Source organism: Dermacentor albipictus, chromosome 1 (genome assembly GCF_038994185.2).
Source record: "Dermacentor albipictus isolate Rhodes 1998 colony chromosome 1, USDA_Dalb.pri_finalv2, whole genome shotgun sequence".
Classification (NCBI taxonomy): Eukaryota; Metazoa; Arthropoda; class Arachnida; order Ixodida; family Ixodidae; genus Dermacentor; species Dermacentor albipictus.
This window is the reverse complement of record NC_091821.1, coordinates 500,948,946-500,972,206: the sequence shown is the minus strand read 5'-3', so window position 1 is coordinate 500,972,206 and position 23,261 is coordinate 500,948,946. Positions and strand designations below refer to the sequence as shown.

The window sequence follows — 23,261 nt, the reverse complement described above, 5'->3', positions numbered from 1 at the left end:
ACGGTCGAGATGACAAAATGGGGTAAAAATGCAGCTAATTTGTTTTATTGCGCTAGCTCGTAGCACGAATATGATACTCGCCATTAAAAAATGATTAATTCTCGTCAGAGTGGCAGTATAGCATAGCTGATGTCGTTTAGTTTCTCTCATACAATGCCAAAAAAACGATACGGATTAAGGATGGCAGTTTTATGAGCCGTATACGCTGATAGACATTCGCTTACTAACTAAATTAACAAGCATGGTGTCATGAGCACACAAGCAAACATGAACACATCTCACCTGATGACCGTGCAAACTCGCCGTGAAAACGCTGGCGTGAGCAAGCGCGACATCAGCAGCGAGCAAATTGACTTTCGTGCTGCCTCTGGCTTGAACGGGAACTAAGCGGCGAGAACGCAGCCCAGACTGCGCTAAGAGCCCTCGGCCCACCTAGACTCTCCCATCGCAGATCGCTTTCAATATAGGATCTGTGCCGCCGCGCCATACGTAGCAGCCGCCGGAGTAGAACGCCATCATTGGCGTGGTAGGGTGAACCGTCATCAAGCGTGAGCAGCTATCGTCGAGTCACCCTTGCACGCTTTTACTTGTACGTGCTGGATACGGCGCGCGGTGACGACGTCATCGCATTTGGGCTTTATACGGAAGATCATGGCGACGGCAACGGTAGAAATGCGCCCGTAGTGTCCATCGCTGGAGTGCTCCATCAAAATGCGGCCGCCACGGCCGGGATTTGGTCCCTCGACCTCATGCTTAGCAGCGCAACACCATAGCCACTAATCCGCCGCGGCGTGTTGATGGGGTTTCCTTCCGATGTGTTTAGTCAGAATTATGCAGCGCAATTTGGCTTCCGTACTTCGTTCCGGTTCCCAAGAATTTATCAAATCAATAAATAAACAAAGCGGGAAACGAAATTGCGCAGCAACGCTTCAAAACACACCTGCTGCGCACGTGACCTTTCTCTTCTTCTTTACTTTGTATTGCGATATCCATTGTATGGACGCTCAAGGCGAATGTTCACCGTCAGCATCAGCGTTGACGCCTTGTGCCGTTTATCCGCATTGCCATGAGCATTGCCATGAGTATGCACTCCAAAAGTGTGATATGTTCGTGCCCCGCGCTGCGTACACTGTGGGTGCGAAGGAAATGAAACGCTCGAGAGTGAAGATGTGGTGGCTTGATGCACGGAGTCCTCCCGTGCATCCAATGTTGAGATTCACGTAATTAAATGCCCGCATGGGCGCTGGAGAGTTCAGCGCGCGGAATAGCGCAGTAAGGCGATGAAGAGTCCTCAAAGGGGCGCAAATGAATGCACTTCTCCACGTATCCTCCTTTGGCCCTGGCTGCGCATGGCCGTCCGCGTGCTTGAGCGCACATGTAACCTTCGGAGGTAACCTTGGACGCAACCTTCGGTGGGTGCAAAAAAGATTGAGCGATCCGAGTTAGGCCGGTCCCTTCATGCGCGCTGCCGTCCCGTGCGCCTTGTGCCGAGGTATAGCGCAATCTCAAGTTCAACGAAACGCTCGAGTGCATGAGAGACAGCACGTAGCTTTCGAGTGGTATCTTCAGTTTCGCTTTCAAATTTTCTGATCACAATTGCACCACAACGCACTGAATGTTGTATGACATTTGGTCAAGTTTGTTGGCAGTGTGCCACGCAGTGTGGCCTCCACCTCTCTGCTGGCTGAATAAAGCACGGAGTCGTCGTTTGGTACTCGAACACGCATGTCGTTCTCTCTGCGGCGCTCCGCGCCCCAGCCGCTAGGCCTCACTCCGTAGGCCTACCCTCAGTTTGCGCTCCTCATCACGCCAACGTTGTGACAGCGAGTGTTCGCGATCATTGAGTGAAATCTGTTGTGTGTCACCATACTCGTTAACTTAATCAGTAACCGAATGTTTACTACAATTTATGCACCCGCTAAATCTACGAACTTTACTCCGTGTGGTTGTTGAATGCATTGATATCGCTATCAAAGCTTCGTGTTTCGGGGCGAAATTGCGACATTTTTTAAATATAATTTTCAGCTTTCATCCGCTACGAGAAGCGAAAATATCGACGAATATTGAAGAGTCACCTGCTGTTCCCGATGGCGCCGACAAAATTCGTTGCCTCTTGCGACGTCCGTATCCAAACGCCAAGGAACGTCACCGCTTTCTGCGCGTTCTTCAGTGCCACTCGTAGTTGCTGGAAAACGGGAAACAAGGGTCACCTTGTCTCATCGAAATACTGTGCACGATGTTAATTCATGGTTACGGTGGGCGACGCTGGCAACGTACGGACATCCTTCATTTTGTACATTGCGCTTTCTTTAGTGCAATAAGTATCTACAGAAAACTAGAGCTTTCTTTTATTTGCTGTTATATCTCGATTCTCGACGTCTTCGACAGCCTTCACGTGGGTCTCTTACCATTGTTTCAATTCATAAAAAAAAGGATAAATTACATTTGATCAGATATGATTTATTTATCAGAATTAATGTCATCGCACTAGCATCAACGGCGCCTATCAATAAGCTCCATTCGCGTGGAACGCACCGTTATCTTTCGTAGACTGTTGGCTCTTTCCTGACAATTGCTGTTATTTGGAGCTACGTTAAGTACCAATTGGCTAGCGTTCGTGAAACTACGAAAGTGTGGAGACCGCTTTAGTATATGTCACCCTTCTACATCACAAGAGTATTATTACATGCTGTACCACGAGCGGTGCTTCCTGTCCCGGCATGCATAATGAGGTTAATAGAAAGAATAAGAAGAACACATATTCATGTGTAATTACAGACAAGTACGTAGGAGTTTTTTTTTCTCGTTTCATTTAAAGGGACACTAAAGACAAATACTAAGTCAAGCTAAATTGGTAGATTAGCACCAGCGCCAAAGCAGAACAAATAGCCGTACCCATCGCAATGGCAGACCCCACATTTACTTATGCCTTCACGGACTCGCGTGCTGCAATTCGGGCCTACGAATGCGGCAGCGTATTTAAAGAAGCAGCGCGTATACTACTAGCGAGCTCAAAAGAGAGCAAACGGTGCCTCTCCTGGTTCCCCGCTCACATGGGGAAAGACATTCACCCGCAGAGAGCTAACCTCAATGAAACAGCCCACGACCGTGCGCGAGAACTTGCCCACCGCGACGGTCCCTCGGCCTCCGAGGGGCTGCACATTCAGTTTCATGTCCCGCTGCTCACTTACCAAGAAATCACATCCCACTATCGGAAAGGCAGAACCAAATTTCCGCTACCACACGCCAAACTCAACGCGCGCAGGCGGCCGCCTTTCGAATGCTACAAACGGACTCGTATTCGTCACGAGGCCTACTAAGCCGCTACAACTCAGAAATCCCGGCAAATTGCCCAGACTGCCCAGAACATCATTGCACACTCTCGCACATGCTGTGGCAATGTACCGCGTTGCCAAAGGGCCCTCTCTCCAGTGAGCCCGAATGGGAAGAAGCCGTCAAAAGCCCGGACCTCAAACTCCAACTCAAGGCCGTCCAGAGGGCCCAAGAACTGGCGGAGCGTCACCACGTTCTCGTCCTGACTTGGGTGTCGCCTACGGTTTCGGCCGGAGGAGTTCCCCGCGTGGGATGTCCAACGGCTTCAAACTCCTCAGGACTTCAATAAAGCTCTTTGACTGACTGACCGATGGACCGACCGACTGACTGACTAGCGTATCACAAACGAGGGGCACGTCGCTGTCAGGGCGCTATTTATCTGCAAACTCCCGAGAGGTGCCGCTCGCGTGAAGCAACTGTAGCTCGGAATCGAAACTCTGGGTGGCAGCCATGGCCGTAAAGTCGTTGGCCGGTTTGCCATGGTCCACTGCATGAATGGCAGCTCGAGAAAGTGCGTCTGCAACGGCGTTAGATTGGGCGCGTAGGAGGTGGTGCTGGACCCTAGGGTGGACATCAGTAGTTTATGGTCCGTAAAGGCATGACAGGAGCGTACCGCGAGAAAATGTCGAAAGTGCTCCACAGCCAAGTAGATGGCGAGGAGCTCTCGGCCGAAGGTGCTGTAGCGGCGCTCAGAGGACGCAAGCTTCTTAGAAAAGAAGGCGATTGACTGCCAAGCCCCAGCAACGAATTGCGGCAAGACTGTGCAGGCAGCGGTGTCCGATGCGTCAACCGTGACTGATGTTGAGGCGTCGCATTTGGGCGGACGAGGAGCGTCACGCCGGCAATGGCTCCTTTGATGCCTCTAAACGCGCTGCAAGTGGTGTCGTTGCAAGGCACGTGAGTATTCAGTGTCTTGAGGCCCAAGAGAAGGTTGTGGAGAGGCTGCATTATATTGGCGCAGTGACGAATGAAGCAGCGGTAACAGCTGGCGAGGCCAAAACATTGGCGCAGTTGCCTGGTGGCGGTTGACTAAGGAAACTCACGGATAGCTGTGACGCAGGTCAGACGTGGACGAATGCCATGTGCGCTGACGCGATGGCCGAAGAAATCTAACGCTGGAACATCGAACTCGCTTTTCGTACCACTAATGACAAGACAAAACTTGCTGAGTCTTCCGCGAGCAGTTGACGTAGATCGAGCTTGTGAGCCTCAGCCGTGGTGCTGAAGAAGAGGATTTCTCCAATATAGGCCACGTAATACGTAGTCAATTAAACGCTTAAATATATGTGCCACATTACGGAGACCATATGGCAAGCGCAGATATTAGAACAAGTCTAATGGGCTTATAATGGCGGTCTAACGGCGGCTTCCTGTGGGTTCCACAGGAATCTGGTAGTAGGCTTTCACCAGGTCGACCTTGCTGAAAATGGTGTAGTTGTACAGTGCCTACGTAAAATCCTGAATGTGGAGAATTGGGTACCGGTCCGGGACAGTGGCCTTGTGAAGAGCACGGAAATCACCGCACGGGCGTCAGTCACCGATTTCTTGGGCACCACGTGGAGTAGCGAGGCCCAATCACTGCAGGGAGGGCCAAATGAAGCCAAAGTCGAACATGTGTTCAAACTCCTTTACGTCTCGGTAATGGTAGGAGAAACGGGGCTCCAACTCGCGCCGTCACTCGCGCCGTCGCCTTCAAGGCTGACCACGTGACACCGTGACGTCACGACAGAGGAGAAACGGGGCTCCAACTCGCGCCATCGCTCGCGGCGTCGCAGTGGTATATAAGCAGCTGCGCTTGCCTCTGCTAGACACTCACGAGGTGAGATGCCTCCTGGAGACAGAGCTGCTCGTTGGAATGAGAAGCGAAGGTGGCGGCGTGCTACAGAGACTGTTTCTAGGCGGCTTTGCTACGGCGCAGCGACTACGCGCCCCGCATCGGACGCGGTGAGCGTCGAGCAACGCAGCGTTCGGCGCGACAACGAAATGTGCGCCTGAGCAAGCGCCGCACGCCTGAGCCGACGCCGACGACACCGGCTTTTCTGCGACAGGAGCTCCTTAACGCTGTCGCGTTAAAATAAAGGCTAGTATGCTTCGCATCCTGGGCTTAACCTTAGCTAAGCCACAGCCATTTTTTCTCGGCACCTTGCATTTTAGAAATCGCATTGCAAAAGCAAAGCGCATATGAAGACGAAGGAATTCGCAAGCAAAATCAGACCTTGTGAAAAGGACATAATGAACCTCCACCATTGTATATGATGAAAAACGAACATTCGCGTCATACATATTCTGATGTCGTGGTTAACAAATATAATTTTTCAGCTGCAGATGTCTCCGAATGGGTCCCAAATGAGTCAACCAGGATATGCTTTAATCATTTCGTCAATGGAGAAAAAAGCACAGTCGAAAGTCATCCTTACAACAAACCGACGCTTTCTCCGGACGTTTGCAAATTGCGGCAAGCAGGCGAGAATAATTTTACTAATTAAAAGAGCTGATAAATAACGGCTAGTTTGCCTCACTTAATTGCTGCGCGAAGCGACTCATAGTTGCGCCGATTACGTCGGCGAGTACGTCCCGGTTCTGTGTTCAGCAGTTCACAGACCGCTTACAACTGCTTCAAAAGCGCGAAAGATATCGTTTGGCGGCGTGTCAGATGACGGCGAAGCACCCAGAACGTTCGAGCACCATGGTGTCACCCAGTTACTTTAATCAAGATCGCGCCCGACCGGATCAAATTTATTTATTTGGATCAAGCATGGTCACTGCTACACGGTACAACGATTAGAATGGAGTTCAGCTCAGTCAGCATGACGATGCTGTCGACAGCCTACGATCGGGATCGTGGCCCTCTAACTCGATGCACGGATCGCGATCGACTGAATGCATATCGACCAAATCGCGATCCAATGTAACCGTGCAGCTGCACCCTGTCCAGGTCGAGCTGTACTGTGATCTAAAGTAACAATGTGACATTGGCATCGAGTGATATGCGACGGCTTACAACGCGGCGGAGCAAAATGAGGCATGTATCGCTAACAGTGGGGCATCGATTAAAAATTGCCTAACCTATAGAAGCACAACGTTTTCAGGGTGCCAGTTTAGTGACTTCAATGTTAGTGTCACAGTAGGCTTCCCTGACATGCAGAATGACCTCTCACAGTTGTTTTCCTTGCTGCGAACGGCACTTCGCGTGCGCGTCCAGGCCGGCCACTTCTTTCGCGGAGTGAACAGGTGGAGTAGCGTACGCCTCGTCCCCGCCGGTTAACGCAGCAGTATGAAAGTACTCTGGTATTCCTTTATTATGCCTAAGCCCACAAAAAGTGTTTGTGAAATCACCGAGGACCACACTTGCGCCTTCATGTGCACGAAAAAGGGGAGAATCACGATCGTACGCGCCGCTTTCGGCGACATGTGCACCAAATTTAAGTTTTGCCTCGTCCCACCTTCAAAATATCGCACCGTTCGCCACAGGTGGCGCTGAGCGGAGCGGCACCACGGCTGCTCAGTGGCGCCGCCTGTCCATGGGATGCATGGAGCATATACGGCGCGCGGCGACGAGATTATCGCTTTTGGACTTTATACAGAACTTCACGGCCACGACGACGGCAGAAATGCGCCTGGAGTGTCCATATAATTGCGATCACAATAAATGGCACATGGTTCTTCTCTAATGTATCTGCAAATCGATGTCTTTGACCCGAAAAAAGCAGTTCCGTCCTGCCCAATTATCACATTAGCTCTGTCAGCATTAGCAACACTTGATCTTAAGAGTACTTCGGTCTTCGTATGACGTCATCGTCTACTTGGAAAATACATATAGAAACAATACGTCGCAAAGCTGCACTATCACTCCGCTGTCTACAAAGAAACTTCTAAAATGCATCCCCATAAGTAAAAAACCCAGAATACCGAACATTCGTCCATCCACAACTCGAATTGGCTTCCGCTCTCTAGCATCCATCATCATCATCAGCAGCCTGGTTACGCCCACTGCAGGGCAAAGCCCTCTCCCATACTTCTCCAACAACCCCGGTCATGTACTAATTGTGGCCATGCCGTGCCTGCAAACTTCTTAATCTCATCCGCCCACCTAACTTTCTGTCGCTCCCTGCTACGCTTCCCTTCCCTTGGGATCCAGTCCGTAACCCTTAATGACCATCGGTTATCTTCCCTCCTCATTACATGTCCTGCCCATGCCCATTTCTTTTTCTTGATTTCAACTAAGATGTCATTAACTCGCGTTTGTTTCCTCACCCAATCTGCTCTTTTCTTATCCCTTAACGTTACACCTATCATTCTTCTTTCCATAGCTCGTTGCGTCGTCCTCAATTTGAGTAGAACCCTTTTCGTAAACCTCCAGGTTTCTGCCCCGTAGGTGAGTACTGGTAAGACACAGCTATTATATACTTTTCTCTTGAGGGATAATGGCAACCTGCTGTTCATGATCTGAGAATGCCTGCCAAATGCTCCCCAGCCCATTCTTATTCTTCTGAATATTTCCTTCTCATGATCCGGATCCGCCGTCACTACCTGCCCTAAGTAGATGTATTCCCTTACCACTTCCAGTGCTTCGCTACCTATCGTAAACTGCTGTTCTCTTCCGAGACTGTTAAACATTACTTTAGTTTTCTGCAGATTAATTTTTAGACCCACTCCTCTGCTTTGCCTCTCCAGGTCAGTAAGCATGCATTGCAATTGGTCCCCTGAGTTACTAAGCAAGGCAATATCATCCGCGAATCGCAAGTTACTAAGGTATTCTCCATTAACTTTTATCCCCAATTCTTCCCAATCCAGGTCTCTGAATACCTCCTGTAAGCACGCTGTGAATAGCATTGGAGATATCGTATCTCCCTGCCTGACGCCTTTCTTTATTGGGATTTTGTTGCTTGCTTTATGGAGGACTACGGTGGCTGTGGAGCCGCTATAGATATCTTTCAGTATTTTTACATACGGCTCGTCTACACCCTGATTCCGTAATGCCTCCATGACTGCTGAGGTTTCGACAGAATCGAACGCTTTCTCGTAATCAATGAAAGCTATATATAAGGGTTGGTTATATTCCGCACATTTCTCTATCACCTGATTGATAGCGTGAATAGGATCTATTCTTGAGTAGCCTTTACGGAATCTTGCCTGGTCCTTTGCTTGACAGAAGTCTAAGGTGCTCCTGATTCTATTTGCGATTACCTTAGTAAATAGTTTGTAGGCAACGGACAGTAAGCTGATCGGTCTATAATTTTTCAAGTCTTTGGCGTCCCCTTTCTTATGGATTAGGATTATGTTAGCGTTCTTCCAAGATTCCGGTACGCTCGAGGTCATGAGGCATTGCGTATACAGGGTGGCCAGTTTCTCTAGAACAATCTGTCCCCCATCCTTCAACAAATCTGCTGTTACCTGATCCTCCCCAGCTGCCTTCCCCCTTTGCATATCTCCCAAGGCTTTCTTTACTTCTTCCGGGGTTACCTTTGGGATTTCGAATTCGTCAAGACTATTTTCTTTTCCATTATCGTCGTGGGTGCTACTGGTACTGTATAAATCTCTATAGAACTCCTCAGTCACTTGAACTATCTCATCCATATTAGTAATGATATTGCCGGCTTTGTCTCTTAACGCGTACATCTGATTCTTGCCAATTCCTAGTTTATTCTTCACTGTTTTTAGGCTTCCTCCGTTCCTGAGAGCATGTTCAATTCTATCCATACTATACTTCCTTATGTCAGCTGTCTTACGCTTGTTGATTAACTTCGAAAGTTCTGCCAGTTCTATTCTAGCTGTAGGGTTAGATGCTTTCATACATTGGCGTTTCTTGATCAGATCTTTCGTCTCCTGCGATAGTTTGCTGGTATCCTGCCTAACGGAGTTACCACCGACTTCCATTGCACACTTCTTAATGATGCCCACAAGATTGTCGTTCATTGTTTCAACACTTAGTTCCTCTTGCTGAGTTAAAGCCGAATACCTGTTCTGCAGCTTGATCTGGAATTCCTCTATTTTCCCTCTTACCGCTAACTCATTAATCGGCTTCTTATGTACCAGTTTATTCCATTCCCTCCTCAGGTCTAGACTAATTCGAGTTCTTACCATCCTGTGGTCACTGCAGCGCACCTTGCCGAGCACGTCCACATCTTGTATGATGCCAGGGTTAGCGCAGAGTATGAGGTCTATTTCATTTCTAGTATCGCCGTTCGGGCTCCTCCACGTCCACTTTCGGCTATCCCGCTTGCGGAAGAAGGTATTCATTATCCTCATATTATTCTGTTCCGCAAACTCTACTAATAACTCTCCCCTGCTATTTCTAGTGCCTATGCCATATTCCCCCACTGCCTTGTCTCCAGCCTGCTTCTTGCCTACCTTGGCATTAAAGTCGCCCATTAGTATAGTGTATTTAGTTTTCACTCTGCCCATCGCCGATTCCACGTCTTCATAGAAGCTTTCGACTTCCTGGCCATCATGACTGGATGTAGGGGCGTAGACCTGTACAATCTTCATTTTGTACCTCTTATCAAGTTTCACAACAAGACCTGCCACCCTCTCGTTAATGCTATAGAATTCCTGTATGCTATAGAATTCCTGTATGCATCCATCCCACAATTAAGATTACCTAGTCGCATCATTGGAATCGGTCCTAAACGAAGCCACCCGCTTCTTCACTACCCAATATTCACGGTTGAATAGTGTCACTTCCTTGAAGCAAATAATCGGTCCGCCAAAACCGAAGCCACGCCGCATCATATCGCGTCTTTGTTTGCTTCACTTCTTCTTTTACAGTGTACGCTCAAGGCACCACCATTTTAAACCATCACTGCGAACATTCTCTCCCATAAGTCACAGCTCTGCCATAGTACGTTACCCGGCCGCTCACCTGCCAAGCGTTTTCAAGCATGCGCTGCCTGACCACTTCGTTGCCGCCTGCATTGACCGCAATAAATTTCGTGAATACCTAGCACATCACTTTCAATAAATTCAAGTTTATTTACATTTTCTTGAGTACATAACGGCATTAGTGCCGTTATTACATTCGGTGGTCCCATAGTTCTGAAACTGTCAGGGGAACCACCTAATACTATACTTATCAAGTATAGATTGCAGCATGCTATAAAAGGCATATATGAGCAAAATTAATAGAAAAGCTAGGGGAAACGCAATAGTACAAAAGTGAAAGCAAACAAATTAAATAAAAACATGATCTAAAATTTTATGACAATATACAACAAATACTGTAAGCTGGAAAACATACGCAATTAAAGAATAGCACAGGCTTCAGAAAATTATTTAAAATAATATATTCAATAGAGAATATATTTGTGTTCAGTAGAAGATGTATTGGTTTCTGTTTCAATACAGAATATTTCTGCTTAACAGAACGCGATCTTCTATTGAATCCTTGAACTACTGGATTATTGAACGTATGTCGAGTTACTCCTTTATCTTCATAATTTTTGTTACCTTGTTTCAAGTTGTAGAAAATAATCAATGCGTGGCTGTTGGCTTCATTTACTTCAACCACTTTTACACGTGCTTGTATTGTGTGGCTCTTGTGTAATGCCTGCGGGCCTTTAAGGTGGTCACATAGGAATTGAATCGAAAAAAGAAATGTCGCTGTGTAAATAATATCTCGAACTATGGATCCAAACTGTCACAAATTTAAGATAATGGCATCAGTATTATTGCATTATTAGCGGCCGTATTAGAACCAGCAGCTTATTACCACGTACTGCAGCAACGTGTTGTGGTTTATTACATGAATGGCATCCCCTATTATGTGGTACATCGCATGAATGATTTCGTACTACGCATAGTTACGATACCTTTGACCCGCAACATAAATGTTTTGAATTATAATTTCTTTCCCCTGTTGGTAACCAAATTTGCTTAACCGTTCTACTGCAAAAAACCTCCTGAAGATAATTATCGGTTTGGCGCGGCGTTTAAAAGTAACGCAGGCCATGGAAAGGGCGCCATAGCAGAATGTCCCAATTTTTTACCGCATCAGTTGCGTGCACCCACAGTAAAAGAGCGTTTTCGCATTTCGCACGTGTAGGAATGCGCTCACTTGGACCGCTATTTGTGCCCTCGACCTCGTGCTCTCCAGCGGCACGGCATAATTACTAAGCGACAGAATCACGCAAAGGTTGATTTTCTTGCATCTCGCTTCAACGCGAACGAAACGTTGACAACACTGCACATACGTAGCTACCGGCACTACGCTCACTGTGCAAACATCGCAGATCGCTTGGAAGATGAGGCCCGCGCGGGCGCGCATTCGGGCCACAAAGGCGTCTATCAAATCGCGATTCGCGTGGCCAACGCCGTAGTAGACGCAGCTGTCGTCTCGGCTCTGTAGGGAGCGGTGGGCGAGGAAGACATCGAGGCAGCCGCCGAAGAGCCTGACCGCCCTGCCTCGCGCATGAGAGGAGCGGGCACACATAAAGGCTGTTTCACATGGCGCCATTTTCAGTCAGCGACACAGCGAATTCCGTCGCTCAGCGACCGCGCCGACGTCGTGGGTGGAGGCGGTAGAAACATTTTATTCAAGAAGTTAATAAGAGAGTTGCTTGTGGGCTCTCCGCGAGTGAATTCCAACAAGTTGGTCGCGCCTTCGCTTAGTCGCAGCCATCGGCGCAATGTGGGAGGGCCAATGTGTGACGAAACAACGCGCCGTCAAAATAGGCGCCTTCCTGTTTTTAACGCGCGTTGATTGCTCTGTGGAGCAATGTCGCGCGCCAGTTATGTTTTAATTGGGCGTAGCCACCAGCGCCTGCTGCTTAGGAGCTTCATAAGCATTTGTTTTTCGCCCGCTTACACAATTCGCATAAAAGGAGAAGCTGCAAGCTATCCAGGTCGGGAGAAGGACGCCGCTTCAACATGAGACACTTACCCGCTCGATGGCCACCGACGTCAACCTCTTTCTCGCCAGAAATTGTGCCAGCTGCTTATATACATGCACACTCAACAGTAGCTTGTTCTTCTGCAAAAGCAAATACTCATCCAGGAAAAGAATTGTGGCTTCCACAGTAACAACGAAACTAGAGCGACGTCGGTGGGAACCGCCCCACCGACGCCGCACATGCCGCACATGCCGCACGCTCACACATAGCGGTGTTGTGCAGCGTCTCACTCACCGCATGTGCAAGCTGCAGTCAAGCCTCCGTGCTTTTAAACGTTAAAAAATGGCGTAGTTATTCTATTATCGAATAACAATAGGAATATTTTAATATTTGACTAGTTTCCATGTCGTTTTTATCTAACGATGCAGGCAGCAATCTTGCGCATCGCTGCGACGGAAATCGCGCTGCCGCAAACGCATGTAAAAGCTGTAGCGAAAATTGCTGTGTGACGTGCGCGGCAGAACGATTTTTTTTCGCCCCAGTCGCGCCATGTGAAACAGCCTTTATTGGCTTGCGCACGAGAGATTGAACCGCGTTTGCCGGCTCACCCTCACACGCTTTCATTCGCGCATGCAGCCTACGGCGCACTGCGACCATTCTATGGCCCTTGGATTTTTACGGAACCTTACGGCGAAAGCCGACGGCACCAATGCGCTTGTAGTGTGCATATAGTTGCTATCACAATAAAAGAAAAGAGCGTAAAAGCCAAAAACGAAACAATACAAATTTAAATACACTCCAAGAGGGTGTACATAATCACCCGTTAACACTTCATAGTCCCTTTTCAGAAGGCCGAGATCCGTGCATGCTCCGCGATTGAAATGCGATACTCGGAGTGCGTGGCCGCCGTAATGAGGACGTCGGCGCTTTTCGCGCCACCGGTGAGCGCTGGGGGCACCAAGGAGCTCCAGTGTGATACACAATGAAATCAAGAGCCTTTATGACGGCAAACTGGCTTCATTTGTCCTCGCTGAGCCCTGTACAAAACTACTCAACGCAATCTAATTTCACTATATTGTACGTTGCATTGAGCGTAGAGGCAGACGAGGGCCAAATTACCTTTGACTCCTAAAAGCCAAACTACAGGCGCGCCTCATGAAGCATGGTGGCGTGAAAGTACGAGACGCGAGTGAGCACGTGTCAGCTAGGCTCACATATTCCCCTAGGCAGACATCGTTTCGTATTTTCGTGATGCAGCCAGAGCACTCATATTCGTCTGGAGAACGTAGACAGCTTTAGAATAGTGTTTGTCGCCTTACGTACATTTAGCGCGAGCACCTGTGAGCGACGTTTTGGTGTGCGTCCCTTTGAGACATTTAGTTTAACGTGCGGGAACGCGACTGCAAAGAAGACGTTACGAGACAGGACGCCGCGTAGTGCCTCGTGCCAAACGCACCCAACCCTATAGGCACTCCACTAGCAAGCATTCTGTTGTGCTATGCGCACGCGTCTCGTTAGGCCTACGGGCGCAGGAATCGCAGAACGATCTCCAAATTGGTTGCGGTATTCGCTCATAACTAACGTTTCTGGTGAGCTTAGACAAAGCGAAACCTTATTTCAATAGTTACTGGTGATCTACGCGAGTGAGAACGTAGCCATCACGAGAATTCACGCTGAAGCGGTAGCCATGGGTGCCGCCATGTTGGACAACGCTATTTCCTAGCGTGCGTAAACAATATCAGACACCTGTGCTCGGGCCACGTTTCAACGCGTACGATCTATCCTAGACCATGTGGCATGCGTAAGGCGCATGGGCGCGTACGTGTAGTTTGTCCACTCTGTGATTCTGCCACCGTGGAACTGAGGGTTATATTTCACCACGCTATTGCTCATACATATCGAGCTAACTCACCCTATCAAAATTGAAATGCTGCAAAGGGGAAAAGGAAAAAAGAAAATAAAAGCTGTTCTGGCATTGATTTGATTTAAGTGCGCGAGTAAAAAAAAACGTTAAATTGTGTGCACCAGTTCCTGCGATCATGTTGCAATCTACATGGCATTCTATAGAGCGAACAAACAATACAAGCTAGAATGTACGCGGCGCCAAATATGTCAGAAGCCCTTTCGCCACCAACCTGGAAGGGCGCGCGAAGAGGCTCCTTGGCCCACTGCTTGTCGCGGAAGTTGAGCGTGCCCATGGCCCACATGTGCAGGTTGGTGAGTGCGCTCAGCTCCGCGTTCATTGCCACCAGACGCCGTAACGTGTTTTCCCCGCCAGAGGCACTGTCTGCGCTCACTGAGGAGAAGCTGACACCACCCACTGTGTATGTCGCCTTGGATACGCCCTGCGTGCGAGCGGAAGAAGGCTGTCGCATAGAGAAACAAATCTCACGAGAAGGACACTCCCATAGAACCAATCGATGATATCAATGATGATAACAATTTATTGGCATATTTTGTGTAACGGCGCGGTGACAAATAGTCGCCAAGCCTGCTTGATTTAATCAGGTATACGTAAATGTTTTTTTTCAATCTAGCATATTTGTGTACACCTCCATAATCTTTTTTTTTTCAGCGCAAGCATAGGTGCACCGCATGTGAAATCTATGAAATTATGTCTGTCTCCGCGAGGAAAGCGAGTGCCGGAGGAGGAAGCCGTCTGGATGTGAAGAAGCATAGAGTTTCTCACCATATTACCTAGAGGGAAATCTGGTGCTGCTGCGCTGTGGTATGCACGGGAATGCCGGTATATTGTGACTTCGGATTGACACCGTTCTTGGAGTGCCAGGACACCATGCATACGCGCCTGGCAAGCACCGTTCCGTCTGTCACAATGACAAATTTTCTACTAAAACAGCACGTAAAAAGCTGTTTCTGCTTTATTAGTACACAAAAACATGTTTTATTTAGCTATGATAACTTGTTATTGCATGCACAATTACACGAAACGTAAAAGTATCAGCGGGCCGCTAAAGTTTGACGACAGAAGACAAGATTCGCGCTCGCTTTGGAACAGTTTGTCGTATGTTCTTGCTTTTCGTCGCTTCGTTATGCATTGTAGGTGAGTAAACTTCACTGGAAGATGTAATATGCGTGAATGGAAACATTTTATGAAGATATTACTTTAAGAATGCGTTATTTGTGTAGCCATATCCACGTTTTAGACGAAGCCTCTTACAAGACCAGCCAACTCAAGCCTCGCAGACACGTATACCCTCATTCCCATGACGGCACACCGCCCTTAAGGAGAGTCCCATAGACAATGGCGCCAGATTTGCCTGTAAGTTGTTATAGTGAGAAACTCTATCTGAAGAAGGGAATCGCCGCGGTCGCGTCACTTCCGTTTGTGCTTCGACGTCGTGTCGCTCGCTGTGCGTGTTCGCGGCGTCTATTCTTTGCATGTGTAACATGCAGGAGGAACGCGCCTCGCATTCGGGAAGCAAGACGTACACCACACCGGCTCCGTGTGAAATCTTTTCGTGCGAACCACACGGCCTAGTGTATATCACCTAATATAGGAAACGCTTCCTAAAGGTAAGTCATAGAGAAAGACATTCAACAAGAGCGGACACTCCAATAGAACTCAGCGGCCGAATTAACAAAAGCGCACCAAGCGGATGGGACTAACTTCTTCCGGCGCGCGCGTTTGGAACGCTAGCTGGCACGCGCAAAGCTGGCTGAGCTACTCGGCGCCTTTCTTTTTCTTGCTTCTCGCTCCTCAATAGCGCGCGTTCTTAGCGTGGAATCGTTTATTAAATTACAATGATTGCGAACGATCTTTACAAGCGTCCATCGAATGTGTGACACGTGCGATTTCATAAAGTGGACGCTAAACGCCTCGTAAATTAGGAATGTTTATTTCGCTCTATGTAAATGCTCGTTCCGGGCTTTTTGTGCATTTATCCAACGTTGTGCAAACAAGTGAGCAGCAGTAGTTGCCGTACGAAGCTCCGCAGGACGGCATCAGCTGAAAAAAGTAAATTACGAGCACCTGTCATTTTGGCATTTAGACCGTATAGGAACACTGCGTATAGAGGGGAAACGTCCGAAAGTTTTGAATAGGCGACATTACAAACAAAAGCGATTCGGTTTTACATACAATGCGTCGAAAATACCCGACTCATTTCAAGCCGTAGTATAATTTATAAAGAAAACAACTGATTTCCAAGCATTCGCCCCTTCAATGCGGGCATTACTTCCTGCACTTTAATAGCGCAAATGCACGAGCGACTGCGCGTTTCCAAAACAACTTGGCCTCAGCCGATGCTACAACACGGTACACACACAGAGCTGGCCACAGAGCAGGATCTCAGCCATACCATGCTAGACGCTCGCAGAATGCCTTCTACTCGCACTGAAGGGATATACGCGGGTGCAAAGCCTATTTTCAGTCGTTCCGAAGACAAAATTTTCGAGTTTCCTCTTTATCTTTAACCCGCCGTGGTTGCTCAGTGGCTATGGTGTTGGGCTGCTGAGCACGAGGTCGCGGGATCGAATCCTGGCCACGGCGGCCGCATTTCGATGGGGGCGAAATGCGAAAACACCCGTGTACTTAGATTTAGGTGCACGTTAAAGAACCCCAGGTGGTCTAAATTTCCAGATTCCCTCACTATGGCGTGCCTCATATTCAGAAAGTGGTTTTGGCGCGTAAAACCCCATAATTTAATTTTTTATCTTTCGCGGGTACTGCTGGCGCAAGCAAGAGACTCCACTGTTATAACTCTTGGAAATCGCTCGTCGCGTCTTCCACAAGCGTTAGTACCGAAATAAGGCATATTTTTGGGGGTCAGAAAAAGCGCCGAAGCTTGTCCCAGTAAGATTCAGTACATGCGAAACTAACTGCATCACAACGCCGGGCGCGGCCACTGCGCATGCAAAGCACCCCAAAAAATAACTAAATTAGTTACAATAATGTTCGGGGTCAGAAAAAGCGCCAGAACTTGTCCCGGTAAGATTCACTATACGCGAAACTGCGCCACACGGCCGAGATGCTTTTCGGTAACTGCGCCACAAAACCGGGTGCGGCGAGCGTGCCGAAAAACTGCCGAAATAAGTTTTAATAATGTTTGGACTCAGAGAAAACGTTGCAAACATCTCGCAGTACCAGTGATTAAGACGAATTAACTACGCCAGCACGGCCGAACGGTTTTTCCCTAACAGCGTCACAAGTTTCGGTTCCATGCCGTAAAAGCCAAAATTGCTTTAAATGCGTCGCAGACTCTCAAACAAAGTTTCTTACCTGGCCTAGTCCAATACCGCAGTGGTGCCGTGTCTCAGTGTAGAAGTAACGCAGGAATACGCCGGGAGCGCAACAAACACGCTACATCCAAAAGAGACGGGTCGCCGAACAGGCGAACTTCACATGCGTAACCGGCCTCGCTGGCTTCGGTGGCGTGTCGGTACATGACGCATGCATCTGACGTGTCATTAGCTTGTTGCTAGATAACGCAAGAACAATAAGTCGCAAAGTATAAGTTCATTTATACGCAATAATTTTTCGTTTCAGCGGGAGATAATACAAATCAATAAAGCGTTGTCTGTAAGTTCATTTCACATTCTTTTTTTCCATTCCTTGCGTGAGCTAACGGATGGGATTAGCACTAGGCGTTAAGGCCAGAATACATAGAGCGAACTTTCACGACGAAGTTCGGGCGGCAGAAAATCTGCCGCGGCGTGACGCCGTATGTTCGTCGGGTTGCGCTACATGGAGCGAAGACACGGCGGCCGCCGCCGGCGATTCGCGGCGTTGTTATCAGTGCGGCTAGACGAGGCAAATGCGCTGTGGTGAAGCACATGACACAAAAGAAAACTTTAACGGCAACTATTATCGCTTTTGAATTGCAGAACACTCTAAAACGCGTAAAATTTTGTTTGGAAATTATTTCTAGTATTTTTTACGTGTTTGAGGCATTCATGTGCCGATGTAGTTTAGAGAAAGCGGCGATGCTATGCGTTGTGGCAACACTGGGCGGGAAGCCTAGTCGGAAGTCGGGGCGGATAGTGTGGCCTGATTGGCTCGCTTTGGGGCGCCGCTCGTTTGCCGCTTCCGGTATCGCCGACGCCCGACGAACTTTTCTGCGCCAGCTAGGGGCGCTATTCTGGACATTCCGCCATTTTCTTCGGTGCGTGACGTAGGTGCGACGCAAACAAAATGGCGCTGGTGGCCCAGTTTTGCTTACGTAACGTGACGCCAACTTGACGTTTTGCCTAAGAAACTGAAATGAAGACACTGAATGTAGCGTTATCGGTAAAGCAAAACAGTTTTCCTCCGCAGTAAAAATAAAGCAGCTATCTCAAAGCGTATGATTGTTCCATCGAAAGCGCTTCGCGCTTCCGTCGTCTGCTGCGTACAAGCAGTCGTCTGCTTCAATAGCTAGGAGGCGTGCCCCCGGAAAATGCAATGAGTCATCGCATGTTCGCGCCAACGCGCTTGTTTTCTTGCTTGAGACAACATACGCGACCTACCAGTGGTGATGCGCGCACGTTCTAGGCCACGTTATCGCTATTTCGTGAAACGTAAGTGACTCAGCCCGACTCGGCTGGCTGAGAAACGGCCGAATATCACCGATAGCGTTGCGGGCGCCAGAGATAACCACTAGCGCGACGCAAGCGCCGACACTGCCATCTCTTGTTCATTTCGCTGGTTACTCGCACCGCGGGAGGAAACTTCAAGGCGCCGCCTTGCGTACATTTCTTCTAATAAATTAGAAAGAGGCCGTTGTCATAACGTCTGATTGTGCGAAAAGGCATTAATCTCGATTACAATACAAATGCAGCAGTGAAAAGTGGACAACATTGCTGAAAGTTTGCTATGTTCAACCAATATTATTTTGTATAAACGCGTTCTTTAAAAAAATGATGGCCCCAAACCCAAATGCCAACACTACCCGAGAGCGATGCAAATACTATGAGCACGCGTTATGAACAAAACATTTTCGTGGCGCCAAACGATGGGGAAAATGTGGCGATACGCATTCCTCTCGGCTGCCATTGCATATGGCTGCTCATTAGCATAATTCGCACGGCTCGTCGCAGCAAAAATTATGGCGGAAAATCTCAGCAATGGCGGCCCAGTGCAACGTCACGCATCGTCAAAATGACGATTACGAAACAGCCCTTCCTGTGACGCTCCTCACGAGATATTCCTTCAGCCAATCAGCAAGCTGGCATGGCGCATATCTTGAATCGCCACCACATATTCGCGCAATCGCAGATGCATCGCACTGGCTTCTGCACGCTACCACTCACATTCTTTTTGAAGCACTAACATCACAATATATCTGCCAAGGACCAAAAAAATGTATTAGTCCATAAAGTTTGCAGCTCCACGTCACGTTTCGTCATCTTGATGAAAACGCAAAATGACATTTCGCAAGACTTCCGTTTCCCGGCGAAAATTTCTAGGCACGTGAGCTCGCCACAGCCAATAAGAGAGTAAACATGGCGGATAATGGCGGCTGCGCAGCCGCCATGCGTGTCCAGAATAGCGCCTTAGATCGGCGGCGAACGACGATTTCTCCGCCGCCGCGTGTCGCGCGTACACCGCCGGGCGTCGAACGCCGACTATTCGTCGCATATTCGCTCCATGTATTCTTGCCTTTACGCGTTTCTTGTTTTTCGCCGAGTGCCCGCACTTGTTGAATTTCTTTCTCTATGGGTAAGCTATTTTCAGTCATTACGGCCATTATTCCATCCCAACCTTTTTCGGACCGCTTCGACGTCGGAAAGTCTGCTCCACGACAGCGGCCGTGCTGGGTTTTGCCTCACTAGAGGCTAGGTCTATCGCCGGTAGCGTACCCACCCTCAACAGCCATGGAGGTACAAGCGCAGGGCGAAGACCTCGACCCGACAACGTTCAGACCCAATGAGTGGACCGCGATACTTCGCGCGTACAAGGGTGGAGAATCAAGCCCGGAAACGGAGGCTGTACTCTTCTCTTGCAGCCCATGTTCCAGCTAAGCCTACCGCGTCCGCCGTCGGTGCTCCGACCGACGCTGCCCCTGCGACGTTCAAGCAGGCATACCGCGCTCAACAACAACAGCAGCGCGTGACGCACGCAGTCGCGCTGCGAAGTAAGCAACTTGCTTCACTCCCTCCCGGCACGACAAGGGTACTTTTTCGACGAAGAGGAGGCCTCGCTTTGAACGAGGCCATGGCGCAACCACCCATGCAAGCTCTGCAAGTCACCGCCTCTGGCCGGGAGCTAGGAAATTTTCACCTCCGGATCCACCCTACGAATAACATATTCACGGTCATTACCTCTCACGAGACAGCCACCCTTCCCATCTTCCAACTCAAGCAACTGGTCCTGCAAGAGACAATTTACCCTGTTGCCGCTTTCCTCGCACCGCCGCCCGCTGCTGTGCGCGAAGCCATCTTCAAGCGTACTGGGCGGAAACCCCGCAGCAGGTGCTACGAGACATGCAGACGCGCAAACAGGACGCTGATGTTATCGCAGCCCGCAGAATCGGTGGCACCCTCTCCACATTGACCACCTTTGCGCACGGATGAGTCCCTCACACCACACGCTACATGAGTGGAGTGTAACTTCAGCCGCAAATATACACAACCTGTTTGTAATCCACAAGAAATTTCTTCGTGTCATTTGTAATAAGCCTCGTGATTTTCATTCCGCTCCTCTTTTCAGCGCGCTTAGAACCCTTAAATTATTTGCCTGCCCTAATAAACCTGCGCTTGTTGTCAATCTACAGAAGATATGAGAAAAATATTGGCGCCCTCAGCTCTCTCGCTAATCTCACAAAACGAGAAACCCCTTACACAACTCGAGCTCCTGAAACTTGGTGTGTTCCTCAACTTTGGACTAGTTATGGCCAGCAAATGTTATGCCACTGGCTGCCCAGTTTACTCAATGATCTTACCAGATGCAATATCGTTGTGCTCACTTGTTCCGCAAAAAATCTGCGTGATATGTTCCTGCAATCTTGACTGTGTACCGTTGTACTTAGTGATTTTTGCCCTTAGTGTTCTTGCTTTTCTTTCTTTTTTTTTTCTCCTCTTCCTTTTTCCCTTAACGTTTCCCACCTGCCCTGCTGCTGCCATTGTAAACGGAACCTGTGGCCCGTCAAGCTGCTTTTCCGCAGCTTTTTTCCCCTTGTTTTTCCGCCAAAACCATGTACCTCCTTGCTTGAGGAAACAAATAAATGAAATGAAATGTATAGATGCGTGCCATGCAAGGGAAGTCCAGACGCATGTACAAGCGGCCGATATGACGTGTACCTCCTCCCCTTCGCCCAACAGTGGTCTCTGCTGGCGGTGCGGAGACAAGCATGACCCACAAAATCTTCCCTTCCGCATCCAAATCTGCATTCTCTGTGGGTGCAAGCACCTCAGGGGTACTGGCTCTCTCAAGGCTAGAAATCCCACCGCCAAACGCCGCAGAAGACAGTCCCTTACCAAGAGGGACTTTCCTCCGCTCCGCATGACCCTGCTGTTTCCCTCTACATGAGCTTCCACGGCTGCCAAGATGAACATCACGACTCCCCAGGACCCAGAAGTGAAGGTTATGCGGGAAGAAATATCAAGCTCAGGGCCGCCCTCTCTACTCCACCCCTGCTCTACCCCACACACCACAACCCTCATCTTCTTCACCCACCCTTCCTGTTCATTCTCCTCAAAAAAAGAGGAGGCCTGATGATAGCCCAGCCCAGCCCATTGCCCTGGAAGCCAAATTTCAGTACCTTATCCAAATCCTAGAAGCCAGGTTCGCAGAGCGAATTACTGTGCAGGTCACTGTACAGTATCAGATTATGATTGAAGCTGCTGTGGTGGCCTCACGGTCGCGCAGCAGCAGCCAGACACCCTTTCCCCTTTTTCACTCGGTAAAAATCTTATCGCAGAGTGTGCGGGAAAGGGTAGCGCTGCGAGGGTGCGCAACCGAGCCGTAGAGGCTGGACGAACACAAAAATAAAGTCAGTGGTTAGTTGTTCTTCAGGGACGCATCTCTCGCTTCTATCTGCTGATTTCCAGCCGCACCCGCGTTTCCCCACAGCATTGGTGACCCGGCGGAGCAGCGACGCTTTCCGACACACTCCGGCGTCGACGTCAAACTGCCTCCATTTTGGACTGCGGACCCTGCATTGCGGTTCATTCAGGTAGAATCACAATTCGCTGCACGGCGCATCACAGCCGATTCCACGAAACACCATTATGTGGTGAGCAATCTGCCCCCATCAACCGCCAGTGAAATTCGAGACCTGTTGCTTTCCGCACCAGCAGACAACGTTTACGAGGCGTTAAAGGCAACACTCATTCGCAGGACCACGCCCCCGAAAGCCAACGGCTACAGCAACTTCTCCATGAAGCCAACCTTGGCGACAGAACGCCAAGCGAGCTGCTGCGTCATATGCAGCAATTATTAGGCGGCAAAGTGGATGGTCTTGACAGCCTGCTGCTCCGAAAAATATTTCTACAGAAAATACCCCCGAATGTCAGAATGGTCATGACTGCCTCAAATGAGAACGATTTATCCAAGCTGGCCGAGTTAGCCGACAAGCTCATGGCGGTAGCTCCCACATCTGTCGCCGTTGTCACGAAGTAGTATCACGCGATCGGCTGAAGCCAGCGCACATTGAAGAAACAGAAACCGTTTCACATGAACCGTCATCTCTGACACCACCCTCCAAGGCTCCACTCGTCCAAACACGCCAAGTCACCAGGACACGCAGTGGGCGACTCTCCAGGGCGCGCCGTCGCTTGGACTTGTGAACAATTTAAATCTTCCTATGAACGTTCGCTAACTCACTAGGAGGGGAAGTGATGTGGCGGCCTCACGGTCGCACAGCAGCAGCCAGACACCCTTTCCACTGTTTCACTCGGTTAAAATCTTATCGCGGGGGTGTGCGGGAAATGGAAGTGGTGCGAGGGTGCGCAACCAAGCCGTAGAGGCTGAATCAACGCAAAAATAAAGTCAGTTGTTGCTTGTTCTTCAGGGACGCATCACTCGCTTGTATCTGCTGATTCCCCGCCGCGCTCGCGTTCCCCCACAACACTACCATTGCCCGTATAATTGGTACGGTCATCTGTAGCATCATGACCAAGATAGACGAGCGTTTTCAACACCTTATTCCTGGACTCTGAACG

General features: G+C 49.1%; 1 protein-coding gene across 3 annotated transcripts in view; it reads right to left on the bottom strand.

Moving 5' to 3' along the window:
- The window catches only part of LOC135909359 (uncharacterized), a 146,242-nt gene that overhangs the window by 36,792 nt on the left and 86,189 nt on the right, over positions 1 to 23,261 (bottom strand). For 2 of the 3 annotated variants that reach the window (XM_070532579.1, XM_070532578.1), the window contains exons 10-11: positions 14,297 to 14,506; positions 2,076 to 2,185 (exon numbers count right to left, since the gene is read on the bottom strand). In XM_070532579.1, coding sequence (XP_070388680.1) covers positions 2,076 to 2,185; positions 14,297 to 14,506 — 320 coding nt within the window. The remainder of the gene's footprint in view (positions 1 to 2,075; positions 2,186 to 14,296; positions 14,507 to 23,261) is intronic. The other variant, XM_070532580.1, reaches the window with a different exon arrangement.